We start from the raw sequence: 20,248 nt of genomic DNA, 5'->3' as shown, positions 1-20,248 counted from the left end.
TGGAAGTGGGGGCAGTTTAGGTGCTGAGAGCTGTAAGTGGGGGCAGTTTAGGTGCTGAGTGCTGGAAGTGGGGGCAGTTTAGGTGCTGAGAGCTGTAAGTGGGGGCAGTTTAGGTGCTGAGTGCTGTAAGTGGGGGCAGTTTAGGTGCTGAGTGCTGTAAGTGGGGGCAGTTTAGGTGCGGAGTGCTGAAAGTGGGGGCAGTTTAGGTGCTGAGTGCTGGAAGTGGGGGCAGTTTAGGTGCTGAGTGCTGAAAGTGGGGGCAGTTTAGGTGCTGAGAGCTGAAAGTGGGGGCAGTTTAGGTGCTGAGAGCTGGAAGTGGGGGCAGTTTAGGTGCTGAGAGCTGGAAGTGGGGGCAGTTTAGGTGGCGATGGGTTCCCATCTTTGTGTGCTGTGACATTTGTCTCTCACTGAGTGGATCATTGCCGCTTGTGTGTGTGTGTGACTAAGCACGTGTGATTGGGGTGCCTCCTTTGGATACTCGTTAATTAGCCGCTGCCCTCCCACCGGTCAGCCTCAGCCCTGCCCTCTTCCTGTTACAGTGTGAAAATAAATAAGTTATTTTATGGAACCAGGTCTCTGTCAGTTCTACGAACCGGAGTGCCTTCCTGAGTTAAGGATACTGATCTCTGAATTATATCTTTGGGTGCAAGTCCTATCGTGGCGTAGTCAGCTATTCTATCGGAGCCACACACACACACACACACACACACACACACACACACACACACACACACACACACACACACACACACACACACACACACACACACACACACACACACACACACATACACATACACATACACATACACACACACACACACACACACACACACACGGAGCCACATACACACACACACACACACACACACACATACACATACACACACACACACACACACACACACACACACACACACACACACACACACACACGCGCACACACACACACACACACACAGAGCCACATATCCAGCTGGCAAAAGGCACAGCCTTTGGCACAGCAGGAGTGATGAGCACAGTGGGGTTGCAGTGTGTGTGTAGACGTTAGGCTACAGTATGTGTGTGTGTTGCGGTGTGTGTGTAGACGTTAGGCTACAGTATGTGTGTGTGTTGCAGTGTGTGTGTAGACGTTAGGCTACAGTATGTGTGTGTGTTGCGGTGTGTGTGTGTGTAGACGTTAGGCTACAGTATGTGTGTGTGTTGCGGTGTGTGTGTAGACGTTAGGCTACAGTATGTGTGTGTGTTGCGGTGTGTGTGTAGACGTTAGGCTACAGTATGTGTGTGTGTTGCGGTGTGTGTGTAGACGTTAGGCTACAGTATGTGTGTGTGTTGCGGTGTGTGTGTAGACGTTAGGCTACAGTATGTGTGTGTGTTGCGGTGTGTGTGTAGACGTTAGGCTACAGTATGTGTGTGTGTTGCGGTGTGTGTGTAGACGTTAGGCTACAGTATGTGTGTGTGTTGCGGTGTGTGTGTGTAGACGTTAGGCTACAGTATGTGTGTGTGTTGCGGTGTGTGTGTAGACGTTAGGCTACAGTATGTGTGTGTGTTGCGGTGTGTGTGTAGACGTTAGGCTACAGTATGTGTGTGTGTTGCGGTGTGTGTGTAGACTTTAGGCTAGAGTATGTGTGTGTGTTGCGGTGTGTGTGTAGACTTTAGGCTAGAGTATGTGTGTGTGTTGCGGTGTGTGTGTAGACTTTAGGCTAGAGTATGTGTGTGTGTTGCGGTGTGTGTGTAGACGTTAGGCTACAGTATGTGTGTGTGTTGCGGTGTGTGTGTAGACGTTAGGCTACAGTATGTGTGTGTGTTGCGGTGTGTGTGTAGACTTTAGGCTACAGTATGTGTGTGTGTTGCGGTGTGTGTTTAGACGTTAGGCTACAGTATGTGTGTGTGTTGCAGTGTGTGTGTAGACGTTAGGCTACAGTATGTGTGTGTGTTGCAGTGTGTGTGTAGACGTTAGGCTACAGTATGTGTGTGTGTTGCAGTGTGTGTGTAGACGTTAGGCTGATGTATTATGAGATGTGTACAGGGGGGTTGCAGTGTGTGTAGACGTTAGGCTATGTGTGTGTGTTGCAGTGTGTGTAGACGTTAGGCTGATGTATTATGAGGCTATTTAACCTTTGCTCTACAGCCCATAATAGGTCTGGTCACTCTTGGTGGTAACTACAGCGGTTTCCTCATTGTTACCATGGCAACCCATTGTGTGGGTGTTCACCGTGGTGATCCCTGAAGGTAGGAATCTTTTGGGACGTTATTGTTTGTAGTGTGCACATGCCCCTTTGGCATCATCATGAACTTGTACCCAGTGACCAGTAGTGACCAGTGACCCAGCACTGAACTGGACAACCTCTGACCTCTGGTAGTCTTTCTGGTAGAATAGAGGGGCATTCCGACAACGTGCGATTTCATTACAATCCTGGATATCTTACTGTAACTCAGACCGAAAGGTAAACCTCCTGATAGAAGAACTATCAACTCAGAGTGAGAGGTAAATCCTGTTAGAAGAACTATAAACTCAGAGTGAGAGGTAAATATCAACTGCGGGTTAAACCTCCTGATAGAAGAGCTCTTCATTGGCTTCATTCTCCAGTCAAAACAAAGCCAGAGGGTTTCTCCTTTACTATTTACTCCAGGTTACTCACTACACACACACATACAGACACACACACACACACATACAGACACACACAGTGTCAGACTTTTGTCAGGATGCCAGCATGAGACCCGCCAGAGCACAGTGTTACTGAACATTATGGACATGGGTTTGTGTAAGGTGTGTGTGTGTAAGGTGTGTGTGTGTGAGGTGTGTATGTGTAAGGTGTGTGTGTGAAAAGCAAACCTAGTTTTGTACTTGTGCTTTTGCAGAGAGCTTGACATAATATAATATGTTATTATTATTTTACAATAGTATGGTGGCAAGAAAATGTGATACTATTTATTTTACAATATTATGGGTGCAGGGAAATATAATATATAATCCTTATCAAAAGTATATGACCCTCACTGTTAGCCACAAAGAGGAATCACTCAAACATCAATTGGGTATATTAAATGTTTATTCTGATTCTTCATTCATACACAGAGAAATAACATGGCACACACTGACAGAGAGAGAGAGAGAGAGAGAGAGAGAGAGAGAGGGAGAGAGACACAGTGTCATTATGATCCAAAACATTTTCTGTCAAGGATGTGAGTGTTGCTAGGGTGTGTATACAGCACATTTGAGCAAAGACGAAGAGAAACGTTTAGCCAAACACTCCTCACCGTGACAAACTTATTGTCGCTCCCCAACTCTCTCTCGATGGTCCGTCCCAGGTCTTCTTCTGGACCAGCGTGCCGTTGTCCAGTTCCACTACATTCTGCAAGTAAACACGCACAGAAGGAGTTACATTTCCCCACATGTCCAAACATTGGTATCAATGAAAAGACTAATAATATCAATGTTAGTATCATTAATAAGTGAATGACTAAACCAAACAAAAACAAAGATGTTGAGATAATGCCTCACTCTAGTCTTTCTGTCACCACCGGTGGTCTCTTCAAACTCTTCGTTCAGTTTGAACTTGATTTCTTTTCTTCCCGTATTCCAAGTTATGGTTCCATCAGCGTCCACGGAGACGGTCACACTTGGTTCGACTTTGCCTGCAATCTGACGCTTAGCAAAGCCCACACCTGCAGAAAACACATCAGAGGCATCACTTACCCAATCTGCAGGTTAACTTGCCACAAATACACATATATCTTATATCTCAGGTTAACATGCCACAAATACACACGCACATATCTTATATCTCAGGTTAACATGCCACAAATACACACACATATCTTATATCTCAGGTTAACATGCCACAAATACACACACACATATCTTATATCTGCAGGTTAACTTGCCACAAATACACACACACATCTTATATCTGCAGGTTAACTTGCCACAAATACACACACACATCTTATATCTCAGGTTAACATGCCACAAATACACACACACATCTTATATCTCAGGTTAACATGCCACAAATACACACACAAATCTTATATCTCAGGTTAACATGCCACAAATACACACACATACTGTATCTTATATCTGTACCTAACCCTTTCCACAAGAATGTTCTCAAATAGTTGGTACTCAATTTTAAAACAGAAACATTTTCATACCCAGACAGTGCCTTGAGGTACTCATCAAAATGAACCCTTTCATACCCAGTGTGTTGAGGTACTCATCAAAATTAAAAGAAATGTATTTAGAAAAAAGAACCCTTGTGAACCCTTTTGTTTTGTTGCCAGCGTAAAAACAAGTAGGCTTACTGTCAGCCTATCCTTGCCATGACAAGATCAAATATTTTGTCTAATGCACAAATTTGAAACAAACTGGGATGATTTGAACAATGTAGGACATAGCATAGGCCTATCCATTAAAAAAAAAAGTTTAGACAATTTGGAACTCCAGCTTTTACCGCCGCAGTCTTTATTAATCAGAACTGCACAATCTGCACCATAAAACTGGCTTTAACAGACGATCTAGCGGGTTTTAGGAAAATACAACGCGGAACTAAAAAAACAGACCAGGCCTCTACTCCAAACCTGTAGCCACACCAGGCGTGTACAGTAAAAGACACGGGCGTCTATTTGGGACTTGACTTTTATTTGAAGTTTAACGGTATATCACATTGCATCATGTTGATATTAACAACAGTACGTTATAATATGCTAACACCACATGGCTAATGTACAGTGTTGGGAACGTTACTTTAAAAAAGTAATTAGTTATAGTTAGTCACTACTTGTTCCAAAAAGTAACTGAGTTAGTAACTGAATTACTCTATGATAAGAGTAACTCGTTACCAGGGAAAGTAACTATTTGCTATATATGTCAAAGAATTTGGTTTTGAGCAGGCAGTTGAAATGAGTAGAACAGACAGGTGTTTGTAGGCTACATAACTTTCGATATTTATTAGATAGATAAATAGATAGATAGATACTTTATTGACCCCCAAGGGGAAATTCAAGATATCGCACATCGACAGACCTATGGTTGACTTCAGCCTGTGTCATATGTTTTTGTTGTGAGGCAGAAAGATCTAGCTTTTGCTGCTTGAAGGACTTTGCTTCGAGTCCTTCTTTGCTAGTGGATGGCGAGCTATCATCTGTGGTGGAGGTATCGCTGTTTTTGGCCACTAGCTTTAGATGCGTGTGTGAGATGCTTCATTAAATTAGAGTTGCTTACAACGGATGTCGACAAAGTCTTCGCTCCTGGACATAATGTACACATTACATGCACGTTCTTGCCTTTGACCACAATGAATTTGAAGTAGTGCTTATATCTCCACCTTGAAAATGCCAACTTTTCATCGGATTGCTCCAGACCTTTGCTGTTTCGTCGAATCTCTATTTAGCTGTTGCGTGTGTGTGTGGCGCGTGTGCTGGCAAGTGTGTAAAAACACTGGCTCTGATTGGCTATCATGAAACATGACTTAGCCTTAGCCAATCATAATCGCTTACGTCATTATTAACCCACCCCTCACTAGCTGTGAGCCAGGGTGCGTTCGGATTACACAGTTTATTCAATCAATGCATAATAACGCCCCGTATTTAACGTTATAACGACGGGAAACGTGATTAGTTAGATTACCCCGTTACCAAAAAAATAACGTTGTTACCTAACGCCGTTCTTTTAAACGGTGTTATTCCAAACACTGCTAATGTATATTACATTGCATCATGTTGACATTAACAACAGTACATTATACAATGCTAACACCACATGGCTAAGGCATAAACACTACATTTGCAAATGCAAAAAGCAAAAAAGTCAGAGTTAAAGCAAACACACAGAGGATAGGGTCAGAGGTTTATTTGTCTGTTGCGTAGGTTTTAGGTAGACCTTTATCCCGTCGTCCTGGTGGGTCAATAGCCTGTTCAAAAGAAATCACATGACGGATCACTGGTACGTTGACAGGTACCTTATTACATAAAGGAACAGCACATCTTTGTGCAAATAGAGACATGGCAGACTATGCTTCCCAGCCTACCTGTTTTTCCATCATGTGCAAACCATACAAACCATACAAACCTACCTCATGTAAGCCCTAGTGCCAAGACAACAGGCCACCTGGTGCCAAGATAATAGGCCTCTCTGCGCTAAAACTCTCAGAGTTGAAAAAGTGAGGTCATCACACACATTGCAACTACAATACCCACAATGCACCCACTCAACTGTCACTTCCATTCAATTCTTTTCTTTTCTTTTGAAAATACATACATTTTATTGCCTGTTTGATTTTGCTGATTTTATTTGCTATGCAAATAAAGATTATTATTATATTTTATATATAGTGTTATAGTGATATAGTGTAAATAAAGATTATTATTATATTTTTATGTTCTGTAACAGCATCAGGACTTCATCCAACTTAAAAAGACATCCCACGTCCAAAGACAGCCTGTAATAACTTTGGACAAAAGCCAAATACCAGAACCATAACTATAAATGTAGATTATTAATGAATTGTGGCAATGTTGCTGTTGTGCACTTTGTGCCATGTGATATGTTACTGTGAGACGTGATATGTAAAGTTGCATGAACAGTGACTGTGAAACCGACTTTGTGGATAATCCACTAATTAACTAACTTGCTCACTATAGCATTGTGTTGCGGTCAGCGCAGCCATTATGACAGGAGAAATGAGCTGAACCAACAGACGGGTTGACCTCTTGCCCTAATCCTCATGTTTGAACAGCAGGGAATATCAGACAGTGCTGAGTGATGTCACAAGCTGTGATTGGTTGTCTGGCTGCACAGCTGTCTAAGAGTTACCACACGCCAAGACTTCACCTGAATGTGGACTTTCAGACACACCACCCCAGAGACCAGACCTGACCAGACCAGACCACCCCAGAGACCAGACCAGACAAGACGGCGCAGCTATCATGGCCGAGAAGTTTGTTGGGACCTGGAAGATGGTGGAGAGTGAAAATTTTGATGAGTACCTCAAGGCACTGGGTATGAAAGGGTTAATTTTGGGGTTACATTCATTGGATATCTGTGTGCGTTTAAACTTGTTTGGTGATCAATCTTAAGGATTGAGTAATGTGTGTCTTAATGAGTGTGTCATGTGTGTGTGTGTCTTAAGGACTGAGTAATGTGTGTGTGTCATGTGTGTTGTTTGTGTGTGAACTGTTTCGATGATTAATCTTAATCTTAAGGAGTGTGTTGTTTGTGTGTGAACTGTTTTGGTGATTAATCTTAAGGAGTGTGTCATGTGTGTTTGTGTGTGAACTGTTTCGGTGATTAATCTTAAGGAGTGTGTCATGTGTGTGAACCGTTTCGGTGATTAATCTTAAGGAGTGTGTCATGTGTGTGAACCGTTTCGGTGATTAATCTTAAGGAGTGTGTTGTTTGTGTGTTTGTCATGTCTGGTGTTTGCAGGCGTGGGCTTCGCTCTCCGCCAGATTGCGAGCCGAGCCAAGCCAAGCCAGATCGTGACTCTGGACACTGATGGAACCATCACCATGAAGACGTTAACCACTTTCAAAAACACAGAGATTAAGTTCAAGTTGAACGAAGAGTTCGAGCAGATCACTGGTGATGACAGAAAGACTAAGGTGAGTGAGGCTTAATGGTGCTATGTGCAAGATTTTTTGTTCAAAAACAGGCATTGAAAATGCTGGAAAAAAGAAGCTAGAAATAGCAAGATGTTATTTGCTTTTGCCTTATATTCTTCGTTTTGACCAGATTTCATCTGAAGTTAGCACACAGACCTGCTAGTGGCCTGCTCTCTTGCACACGGGAGTTAACTTGCAATACCACGGGAGTTAACTTGCAATACCACGGGAGTAATACCACTGAAGTTAACTTGCAATACCACTGGAGTAATACCACTGAAGTTAACTTGCAATACCACTGACCAGCTAGAGCCATTACACTACACTTAGCACCATTTTTTTTTATATTTATATATAATTATTTTTTATTGTGTAAAGTTATTAGGGTCAGCACGTTACAACTGAAGATACCATTCAAACTATACTTACAGAGGGAAAATAAAAGCACATTTTAAACTAGAATTGCGGTTCCGAGGAACTGCAAGAGTGGGTTTGATCTGGGGCACGGAACTCGGCCTCATCCAAGGATTCCAACGGTACCTCATTTATGAAAATCGGGCACACGGATCAAAAGTTATCTGCATCAACGCAACATCCAATAAGCTAAAACGCATAAATAACGTGGTTGCTATGCTGGTTGCTAGGGCAATCATGCTGGTTGCTCAGGTGGTCGCTAGGTTAGAAGGCCAGTGCCTCCTGAGAGGCCTGAAGGGTCAGTTCTGAGGTTGTTGACTGCTGAAACCGAAAAATGGACTGCATTTTCTTAAAAGACAATGTGACTGAAGTGCGGGCAAAGTTTGCACAGAAATGTACGATTTTTCCCACCCTCATCGACCTTGTCATAAAACTTGTTTAAATGATCACACGACGCCTCCTTGCTGCTTTGTCGTCTACATCAGCCTTTCTCAAACTTCTTTGACCTGAGGCCCAGTCAAGGCATACTTTGGGGTCATAGGGCCCACCTACATGAACCTACCCCCTCCTCCCACCCCCCATCAAATTGTAATATCATCACAATTATTATTTTTTTTATACTATATTGCTATACATGCACTTCAAAACAGTCAATGTTTAAAGTGCTAAGATTGTTCACAAAAGTTTGTGAAAGCATGCACATCAGAGTACTGCTTTACTCAGGGGCGGAGCTACGTGGTGGCCAGGGGGGGCCACGGCCACCACTGGTCAAAGCTTGGCCACCCTGCTGGCCCCCCCAGCTCCGTTCAGTGAAAAGTAAAAAAAAAAGATTGCTGCCGTTTTCAACGGTAGCCTACTTTGAAAGGAAGTGTAGCCTACGGTTCTAATCAAATCGTGAGTAGGCCTAGTGCAGCAGCAGCAGGGGACAATTCAAGTCATCTGTTAAAAACACTTGACAGTAGACTACTACTTACTTAACCTCAGTGACAACAGGTGAGTTGATGATGACTTGGAACATTAATGTTAAAATGTGACACTAATCATAGCAAAGTGAGCTGCGTTGGGCTGTTCTTGTTAGGTAGGCTCTGACATTGACGTGTGAGGCTGATCAAAAATAAGCGGATGCCCGCGGTAACTCTGTTACAAAAATATTTTGATAATATTCGGGTGAAATGCAAGCATATTAGGCACATATCTCCGGATGGCTCCAATAAAAGTAGGCTAATAGTGTCTAGCCTAGGCTACTTTATAAAAACATAATTTGCTGACTGCGTGTGGTTCTTGCCATAGCTGGTCAGGCAGAGGCAGGCTGCTGCGTTGCCTGAGTTCTTTGTTACATTGCTCCGGTAATTGCAACGAGATGAAACCTTAACTGCGTGACAGAGCAGAAGTGGGGCTTTCCAACGAGACTAAACACTTGTCTGTGCGATCAAGTATGAAAATACAAAAAATCATGAAATTAAATCAAATTGCATCATATTTAGTTTACCTACGCACCCACACTCTCGTTTGAATTAGGCTACTCGCGAACCCGTGATCGCATAGATATGGCATATCAGAAGAAAGAGGAGGCACAGGGCTATCCATTGGTACCAAGTATATCAATCCTTCTGGGCTATAAAAACAGACAACGTGACTGCAAAATAACATCATGTACAAAAACCAACGCTTCACAGCCATTACTCTCGTTTGAATTAGGCCCTACTCACGAACCCGTGATCGGATAGATAGCCTATGCCACGCATGTCAGATGAAAGAGGAGACACAGAGCTATCATTTGATACCAAGTACATCCTTCTGGGTTATAAAACAGACGAAGGGACATCAAAATAATAACTTCATATAGCTCGACTTACTTACCCCACGTTTTTGTGTGTTGTTGTGGTGGCAAAGCATGTTCATAATCCAACGCTATAATGTGTTTCTCTATGGCATAGCATGTTCATAATCCGGTTTTGAGATCCTAGCAAATTCCTACATGGCATCCAATTCAAGACTCACATTGCATCCCAATTTATTCGACAAAGAAACACCTTTTTCCCTTCACTTTGTTCATGGCTCATTGTTCTTGTTTGTGTATGGCACTTACAATGACCAGGATAAATGCTTCTAACTAAAGGTAGTGAAAAAGCCCTTAAAACAGTCTAGGGTTCTAAGGGTTAATGTCTTGATTCAGAGCCATGTTACTTACAGCCAAGTACTTGGAGTGGATAACAGAAAGAAATATAGTTTTGCCATCAGTATAAGATTAAATATCTGCATACCATATTTGTAGTATTTATTATTGTTCTTTGAGTTAACATCATTTTAATATGACTGATTAAGTAAGGTGCATTATCATAATGTACTTTTTATAGCATTGGCCTATTTATGGAAAATGTGTTGGAGTGGACAACAAACTGTTCAGGTTGTCTGTGAATGGACCTGTGTATCAGTTGGCTTTACACAATTCATTGCCATTATTAAAACAGGGTATCCTAATCTTCAAAACTTTTTGAGTAGTTTTCATATTGTAGTTTTGATTCCCAAGTGCCACCCCAATAAAAAGTCTGGACCCAGCTGGCCCCCCCTATAAAATAATCCTGGCTACGCCCCTGGCTTTACTAATGTAAAATATAATTAGGCCTACACTAGTTTCTTTGTTTTTGCATTGTTGCATGATGCTTGCATGAGAAATACTTCTCAAAACAACAGCAATTATATGGGTGCCGTTGTTTTGGGATGTTTCCCTCATGCAAGCATCATACACTGATAGAGTATATATATGCTATTTAATTACATTTCATTTGAATGCCTGAATGTAAGAATTCAGGAAACACAATACCAGCTTTTAAAATTTCTGTTGTTTACTAGTTTATGTAAATCACATAACACATGAACTGTTCATACTACTGATAGCCCATTACTGTACACAATAATACTGTGCCCATTCATTAACATATATTAAACATCAGGCGTCTTGTTTACACATTTAAACCATATTTGCACTTCGAATTTCGCTTCCAAACTGTAATAACTACATCTACGAAGTCTAAAGAAGATAACCATGTAGTCTGTTCATAGATAAGATAAATTGACAGAACTACAGACTTCGTGAAAGTAGCCTATAGCCCTACATAAAAGGCTCCATTCACTTAATTGCAAAATCGCGGTTGGTCTGTTTACACACTAAAACCATATTTACACTTCGAAATTCGCTTCCAAATTGTAGTAACTACATCTACGAAGTCTAAGGAAGATAACCTTGTAGTCTGTTCAACGATAAGATACATTTTGACAGAACTACAGACCTCGTAAAAGTAGTACCTAAAATTAGTGTGATAAATGGCCATCACGTAGCCTAAAGCATATAGCACTAGCATATGACAACAGCAAATAGCTAACGTTTACGTTAGCCTAACTTACTTATCGTTGACGTTGACCCGACACGTTTATAAGTTAGACCATAGACTGATAAGGACGTCCATCAAAATTCCGTGTGTATCCTGTGTATCTTTCATGCTGCTATCCTGTTGCCTTTTCCCTGTTGTTCCGGCAACAAGGTTTTTACGCGATATTTGCCACATCCCAGAGAGTTGTTGTTTGGTGGGTCAGGTGACGAGCCGTCGAATCACAGCACAGCACCCAGAATGCATTGCAACACACCGTCTAGAAGGGACTCAGCGTTAGGTGGGCTTTAAATAGCATACAGAACCTATAGTAATATAACGTTGTCTGTAAGCTCCACAGATCGTGGCAAGACAATTGAATTAATTGTGAACTTCTTGCTGGGCAACGATGAGTAACTTGATTAGTAATGCTACGTGGATATGCAAGATATCTGTATGTAAGTGTGTTTCTCAATGTAATAATCTATACAACTGTACACATGACTAAGTTCAAATGGAGCTAGCTGGGTATAGGACTGGGCTGAATGGATTGGTGAAATACTTTATTTATTTATTTTTTTAATGACCTATATGAACATGGTTTGGCTTTAAAAAAAAGAGGAGACAGCGCTTACATTACCTTTACACTTAGTGCTGGCAAGGCATTGAACTGGGCTTCATTCAAGGATTCCAACGGTACCTCATTCATGAAAATCGGACATACGGGTCAAAAGTTACATGCACACACCTTCATATACACAGACAGCCCAGCCCAGCCCATTAGAGCTCTGCCAGGTGGCTTAGAACTATTCCAGGTGCAAGCTTAAGCAATTAGAGCTGTGATGTCACAATCGAATTAGAATCCTTGAACATTCCGCCATTCATTTCAATGGGGCCGAAAAACGCAGAAAAACGGGAATACCGCGAAAACGACAAGGGCCAGCGACACGAAATTAACAAGCAAGTTACACCGGTTCGGGCCTGAATTTTTGGAGTTCGAACCGCGTCGATAGCTCAAACGGTCTAGGAGCAGTAGTTCGGCCAAAAAGTGGGTGAAAAGGAATAATAAACTAGAATTGCGGTTCCGAGGAACTGCAAGAGTGGGTTTGATCAGTGGCACGGAACTCGGCCTCATCCAAGGATTCCAACGGTACCTCATTTATGAAAATCGGGCACACGGATCAAAAGTTGTCTGCATTAACGCAACATCCAATAAGCTAAAACGCATAAATAACATGGTTGCTATGCTGGTTGCTATGGTGGTCGCTAGGTTGACATTACAGGGGTGGTTTCTAGGTTGTTGCTAGGGTAATTAGTTAGTTGCTAGTAAGCCATCTTAAGCTGACTGCATAAAGTGATTATTTTAAGAGATACATTTTCAAACCAGAACTGTGTATAGGTCATGGTTAAAAACGTATCAGAATCTCAGAAATAATCACGTAATGCAGCCAGTTTAAGATTTTTTAAGAAGTCAGATTTTTTAAAGGCAATCAAATTTCTGCTGACTCTCTTCTGGCTGCGGTTAAAGGCCAGCGCCTCCTGAGAGGCCTGAAGGGTCAGTTCTGAGGTTGTTGGCTGCTGGAACCGAAAAAAGGACTGCATTTTCTTAAAAGACAATATGACTGAAGTGCGGGCAAAGTTTGCACAGAAATGTACGATTTTTCCCACCCTCATCGACCTTGTCATAAAACTTGTTTAACCCTTAGAACCCGATTGACGCAAAGTGCGTCAAAAAACACACCCTTTCTTCTCTGTTACATTGCTCCGGAACGGTTCATCGCAGCGAGATGAAACCTTTATTGCACGACAGAGCAGAAGTGGGGCTTTCCAACGAGACTACACACTTGTCTGTACGATCAAGTATGAAAATTAAAAAAAATCATGAAATTAAATCAAATTGCATCATATTTACAGTCTATACTTCTCTGCATTCACCTGCACACACATTACTCTAGTTTGAATTACTCGCGAACCCGTGATCGCATCGATATGGCAAGCATATCAGATGAAAGAGGGGGCACAGGGCTATCCATTGGTACCATGTTTATCGATCCTTCTGGCTTATAAAACCAGACGAAGTGACTGCAAAATAATAACGTCATGTACACAAACCAACGCTGCACACTCATTACTCTCGTTTGAATTACTCGCGGACCCGTGATCGCATAGATATGCCACGCATGTCAGATGAAAGAGGAGACTCAGAGCTATCATTTGATACCAAGTACATCCTTCTGGGTTATAAAACAGACGAAGTGACAGCAAAATAATAACTTCATATAGCTGGACTTACCCCACGTTTTTGTCTGTTCTTGTGGCAAAGCATGTTTATAATCCAATGCTATCATGTGTTTCTCTATGGCAAAGCATGTTCATATTCCGGTTTTGAGATCCTAGCAAATTCCTGCATGGCATCCAATTCAAGGCTCACATTGCATCCCAATTTCAACAAATAAACACCTTTTTTGCCTTTACTTTGTTCATGGTAATGCAGTAAAGAGTTGAGAATTATTATGACTGCATACACACAGGCACGCAGGCTAACACGCAACCTCGGGTCAAGTCAGGTCAGATCAGTTTGTGTCACAGATATGGAGCGCAGAAAGGTCATTTTTCATCACTAAATAAAAAATGGCATTTATTTCCGTAAATCACACAGCAAATATTTCTGTAAATTGCTCAGCCCCAGAGTATCCCTCCAACATGGCAATTATATTGCCCGATTCAGGACAGTCTGCCCTACACACACATGAAATGCATGTAGAGCTGTGAGCTTGCTGTGGTGAGATACATGTCGAAATATAAGAATTTTTATAATACACTTTTTATATTTTAATTCTTTAAAAATCAAAATAAAATCAATGCTAGTATTAATACATGAAATGATGGCAGATCTGAATAGCCTAAACTCTCCTGAAAAAAACAATATATAATATATGTGTGTGGCACTTACAATGACCAGAATAAATCCTTATGAATAAAGGTAGTGAAAATGCCCTAAAAACAGCTTAGGGTTCTAAGGGTTAAATGATCACACGACGCCTCCTTGCTGCTTTGTTGTCTACATCAGCATTTCTCAAACTTCTTTGACCTGAGGCCCAGTCAAGGCATACTTTGGGGTCATAGGGCCCACCTACATGAACCCACCCCCTCCTCCCAACCCCTATCAAATTGTAATGATATCACAATTATTATTTTTATACTATATTGCCTACATGCACTTCAAAACAGTCAATGTTTAAAGTGCTAAGATTGTTTACAAAAGTTTGTGAAAGCATGCACATCAGAGTACTGCTTTACTAATGTAAAATATAATTAGGCCTACACTAGTTTCATTGTTTTTGCATTGTTGCATGATTGATATGCTATTTAATTACATTTCATTTGAATGCCTGAATGTAAGAATTCAGGAAACACAATACCAGCTTTTAACATTTCTGTTGTTAGTTTATGTAAATCACATAACACATGAACTGTTTACATACTACTGATAGCCCATTACTGTACACAATAATACTGTGCGCATTCATTAACATATATTAAACATCAGGCGTCTTGTTTACACATTTAAACCATATTTGCACTTCGAATTTCGCTTCCAAACTGTAATAACTACATCCTCAATGTCTAAAGAAGATAACCATGTAGTCTGTTCATAGATAAGATCAATTTTGACAGAACTACAGACTTCGTGAAAGTAGCCTAGTAGTCCTACATAAAAGGCTCCATATTCACTTCATTGCAAAATCGCGGTTGGTCTGTTTACACACTAAAACCATATTTACACTTCGAAATTCGCTTCCAAATTGTAGTAACTACATCTACGAAGTCTAAGGAAGATAACCTTGTAGTCTGTTCAACGATACGATACATTTTGACAGAACTACAGACTTCGTGAAAGTAGCCTAGAAGCCCTACATAAAAGGCTCCATTAACTTCATTGCAAAATCGCGGTTGGTCTGTTTACACACTAAAACCATATTTACACTTCGAAATTCGCTTCCAAATTGTAGTAACTACATCTACGAAGTCTAAGGAAGATAACCTTGTAGTCTGTTCAACGATAAGATACATTTTGACAGAACTACAGACCTCGTAAAAGTAGTACCTAAAATTAGTGTGATAAATGGCCATCACGTAGCCTAAAGCATATAGCACTAGCATATGACAACAGCAAATAGCTAACGTTTACGTTAGCCTAACTTACTTATCGTTGACGTTGACCCGACACGTTTATAAGTTAGACCATAGACTGATAAGGACGTCCATCAAAATTCCGTGTGTATCCTGTGTATCTTTCGTGCTGCTATCCTGTTGCCTTTTCCCTGTTGTTCCGGCAACAAGGTTTTTACGCAATATTTGCCACATCCCAGAGAGTTGTTGTTTGGTGGGTCAGGTGACGAGCCGTCGAATCACAGCACAGCACCCAGAATGCATTGCAACACACCGTCTAGAAGGGACTCAGCGTTAGGTGGGCTTTAAATAGCATACAGAACCTATAGTAATATAACGTTGTCTGTAAGCTCCACAGATCGTGGCAAGACAATTGAATTGATTGTGGACTTCTTGCTGGGCAACGATGAGTAACTTGATTAGTGATATGCATGATATCTGTATGTAAGTGTGTTTCTCAATGTAATAATCTATACAACTGTACACATGACTAAGTTCAAATGGAGCTAGCTGGGTATAGGACTGGGCTGAATGGATTGGTGAAATACTTTATTTATTTATTTTTTTAATGACCTATATGAACATGGTTTGGCTTTAGTGCTGGCAAGGCATTGAACTGGGCTGAATGGATTTGGAAAATATATATATATATTTTTTAATGACCTGTATCAACATGGTTTGGCTTTAAAAAAAAGATGAGACAGCGCTTCGCGCTGTCTCATCTTTTTTTACATTACCTTTACACTTAGTGCTGGCAAGGCATTGAACTGGGCTTCATTCAAGGATTCCAACGGTACCTCATTCATGAAAATCGGACATACGGGTCAAAAGTTACATGCACACACCTTCATATACACAGACAGCCCAGCCCAGCCCATTAGAGCTCTGCCAGGTGGCTTAGAACTCTTCCAGGTGCAAGCTTAAGCAATTAGAGCTGTGATGTCACAATCAAATTAGAATCCTTGAACATTCCGCCATTCATTTCAATGGGGCCGAAAAACGCAGAAAAACGGGAATACCGCGAAAACGACAAGGGCCAGCGACACGAAATTAACAAGCAAGTTACACCGGTTCGGGCCTGAATTTTTGGAGTTCGAACCGCGTCGATAGCTCAAACGGTCTAGGAGCAGTAGTTCGGCCAAAAAGTGGGTGAAAAGGAATAATAAATAAAGTAAACTTAAGAAGAACAATAGTGGTCTTGCTGGATCAAACCCACTAATAAAGTAAACTTAAGAAGAACAATAGTGGGCTTGCTCCGCAAGCCCACAGCATGGCTTTCAGCCATGCTGTGGTCTTGCTGGATCAAACCCACTAATAAAGTAAACTTAAGAAGAACAATAGTGGCCCACAGCGTCTTGCTGGATCAAACCCACTAATTACATTACTCTCTAAACACACACACATACACATAGCACCATTAAGGGTTTAAAGGCATTTAGAGATATTTTACCTGTGGGTAGTTGATCGGTTACCTTCTATGTGTGTGCATTTGCAGAACGTAGTGACCCTAGACAATGGTGTAATGATTCAGAAGCAGACCTGGGATGACAAGGAGACGACCATTGAGAGAGAGTTGGTGGGCGACAAGTTCATTGTGGTAAGGATTGAAACACCACACATTTTATATTTAAAGCTGCAGTTGGCAAATTTTTTTTGATCATATTCACTGATACCGACACTATGCTCCGACAGAACAACATAAATCAGCTGGTTTTAGAAAAAAAACCTGCACTTCTACCTCAACCTAGAGCCTGTTATTTGTTTTGCAAAAATCCACAGCTCCCGGTTCTTCTGGTCCAATCAGAGCAGGGCTGTGTGAGATCTGACTGTTAACCACAGTCTGGTGCAGTCTGGTGCGCACTGACGAGCACAAACTCGATGAGAGGGTGCTCGGTGGTAGTGGGGGAGGGGCATGAGAGTTGTAAACATTCAAAATTTTGGCTAAGTCTCCTCGATCTGTCAGATTTGCTAACTGCAGCTTTAAAGGAACCACCAACTTCTTTGGCAAATTAGTTTATTTGCCATTTACCCTAGAGTTGGATAAGAGAATACATTCCCTTCTTTTCTCTGTGTGTGTAATAACTGACACTTTTATCCTCACTCCTCAGTTAGGCTATAGCTAGCCTAGGCCTATTGCTAAAAGGCTAACTGGTGTAAGCCCCTTCCAGTGGAGTATGCTAAGCTAGGCAAACTGGTGTAATCCGCTTCCAGTGAATTATGCTAAGAGTTTTTCCTAGTTTGACCTGCCGAATTTAGACGATTCTGATTTCAATTTTTCTAACCACTTTACAGCACACACAAATATTTATTTTCTATCCTTTTTTAAATAGAACATTTTAACATAGAAATTGAATAAACTTTTCAGTAATGGAATGGCTGTAAAGAAAAACAGATTATTATTACAGATTATTTTCCAAGTCTAACTTCAGCTGCACTATCAAACTATACAGTAGGCCTAATGCTTCGCAGTGTGGGACATACACACACTACTAAATGCACTGTGTTATGGAGCAACCATTTTCTTTTCACATCCATGCTGCCATGGAACATATTTTCACATGCATATGCATTTATGGGAGGGTGAGGGAAAAGTGGGAGTATCACGCAAACACAGGGGAGGAGAAGTGCTAATTAGGTGCTGTCACTACTATAAAAAGTCTTCAGCCCATGTCTTTGTGAATGAATAATATATCTTAAATAAATAAATCTTCTTCATTAAAATACAGGGTGCATAAGTATTCATACCCCTATGTTAATTCCCATAGAAGCAGCAGGCATATTTTTATTTTTAAAGGCCAGTTATTTCATGGATCCAGGGTACTATACATCCTGATAAAGTTCCCTTGGCCTTTGGAATTGAAATAACCCCACATCATCACATACCCTTCAACATACCTAGAGATTGGGATGGTTTTATTTTAGTTATCCTAATAGCTGGTTTTATTTGCATTGAGAGATGATCTTATGGAAAGTACCCCATGCCAATCGTGAGATATGGTAACGGGTATGTGATGAATGATGTGTTCAGGTCTTGATGTTGTACTGCTTTGGATCTTGCGCATTATATTAGATTTACAATTTAGTGGTTGTCTAGGCAACACAAAGCATATAGATTTTGACGGTTCTTACTTCACGTTCTACTGCTATTACTACACCATCTTTAAATATTGTACCCTAAAACACGCTCCTGTTACCTTTACGCCATCTTTAAATATTGTACCCTAAAACACGCTCCTGTTACCTTTACGCCATCTTTAAATATTGTACCCTAAAACACGCTCCTGTTACCTTCTTTGTCTGCCTGTCCATAGAGATGCAAGGCGGGAGATGTGGTGTCGGTGAGGACGTACGTGAGGGCCTAAGTCTCTGGAGGCCTGTGGGATCTGAAGACAACAGAAGACTCTCAGATCAGAGTCGTATTTTCCTCTGTGGATAACTGAAACAGCACTTGTGGCATTTGAATGTGTGTGAGTGTGTGTGTGTGTATGTGCGTGTGCGTGCGTGGTTCAATTACTGCAGTGTATCAATCCAGAATAAAAGTGAAATTGTCTTACACTGATTCAATTATTTTTTATTTTATTATTCAAGTAACAAGTTTGTTTGGGTATTTGTCACACAAATGGACACAAAACTGGAAAATGTATGTTTGATTTAATTGCATAATCTACGAAATCACAGCCAAACATAAGTTTGAATATGTTACTGCAAGTAAGTTTATCAGATTGTATCTTAGCCAGGGCCGTAGTCACCATAGACATTGGCCTCAGGGCCGTAGTCACCATAGACATTGGCCTCAGGGCCGTAGTCACCATAGACATTGGCCTCAGGGCCGTAGTCACCATAGACATTGGCCTCAGGGCCGTAGTCACCATAGACATTGGCCTCAGGGCCGTAGTCACCATAGACATTGGCCTCAGGGCCGTAGTCACCATAGACATTGGCCTCAGGGCCGTAGTCACCATAGACATTGGCCTATGTATTTCAATGACACACGTCTTCTGCTAATATGCACGGACGAGCCTACCACTTACTTATTTTGTTTAGCACTCGCCCGAGACCAACAACAACAACCCACCGCATGAGTCTGTCTGTGTACACTGTCTTTTTCTCTTGTCTTTTCACACACACACACACACAAGGTGCACTATTTCAAACAGGTTTTTTTTTCAGGGTACCAGCGTTAGGATGTGTACAGGTCACGGAGAGGCATTCTGGAAAAATAGTGTCATTGTGTCAGCATTGAAAAAAGCAAAGAAGTGAGTGTGAGTGCTTTAAAGTGCATAAGGCAATAGAGTAGTGTGAGTGCTTTAATAGAGTAGTGTGAGTGCTTTAAAGTGCATAAGGCAATAGAGTAGTGTGAGTGCTTTAATAGAGTAGTGTGAGTGCTTTAAAGTGCATAAGGCAATAGAGTAGTGTGAGTGCTTTAATAGAGTAGTGTGAGTGCTTCAATAGAGTAGTGTGAGTGCTTCAATAGAGTAGTGTGAGTGCTTTAATAGAGTAGAGTGAGTGCTTTAATAGAGTAGTGTGAGTGCTTTAAAGTGCATAAGGCAATAGAGTAGTGTGAGTGCTTCAATAGAGTAGTGTGAGTGCTTTAATAGAGTAGTGTGAGTGCTTTAACGTGCATAAGGCAAGAGTAGTGTGAGTGCTTTAAAGTGCATAAGGCAATAGAGTAGTGTAGAGTAGCA

At 41.3% G+C, this 20,248-nt stretch overlaps 2 protein-coding genes across 2 annotated transcripts; one reads left to right on the top strand and one right to left on the bottom strand.

Moving 5' to 3' along the window:
* Window positions 1-3,260: 3,260 nt before the first annotated feature.
* Window positions 3,261-6,674, bottom strand: LOC143140460 (fatty acid-binding protein, adipocyte-like). Its single transcript, XM_076301381.1, has 4 exons — window positions 6,644-6,674; window positions 4,207-4,272; window positions 3,509-3,672; window positions 3,261-3,359 (listed from the first exon to the last, which is right to left on the bottom strand). The coding sequence occupies exons 1-4, from the start codon at window positions 6,672-6,674 to the stop codon at window positions 3,261-3,263; spliced, it is 360 nt and encodes a 119-aa protein (XP_076157496.1).
* A 259-nt stretch (window positions 6,675-6,933) lies between these two features.
* LOC143140301 (fatty acid-binding protein, adipocyte-like) lies at window positions 6,934-19,011 on the top strand. The gene is made up of 4 exons (XM_076301088.1): window positions 6,934-7,006; window positions 7,433-7,608; window positions 17,059-17,160; window positions 18,875-19,011. Exons 1-4 carry the CDS (start codon window positions 6,934-6,936, stop codon window positions 18,923-18,925), a joined length of 402 nt encoding a protein of 133 aa, XP_076157203.1. The 3' UTR covers window positions 18,926-19,011.
* Window positions 19,012-20,248: the final 1,237 nt, after the last annotated feature.

The sequence above is a fragment of the Alosa pseudoharengus genome, unplaced genomic scaffold (genome assembly GCF_046254945.1).
Source record: "Alosa pseudoharengus isolate Yale_2024_CS ecotype anadromous, Long Island Sound unplaced genomic scaffold, YU_APseudo_1.1 YU_APseudo_1.1_scf_23, whole genome shotgun sequence".
Classification (NCBI taxonomy): domain Eukaryota; kingdom Metazoa; phylum Chordata; class Actinopteri; order Clupeiformes; family Clupeidae; genus Alosa; species Alosa pseudoharengus.
This window is presented reverse-complemented; position numbering and strand designations above follow the sequence as displayed.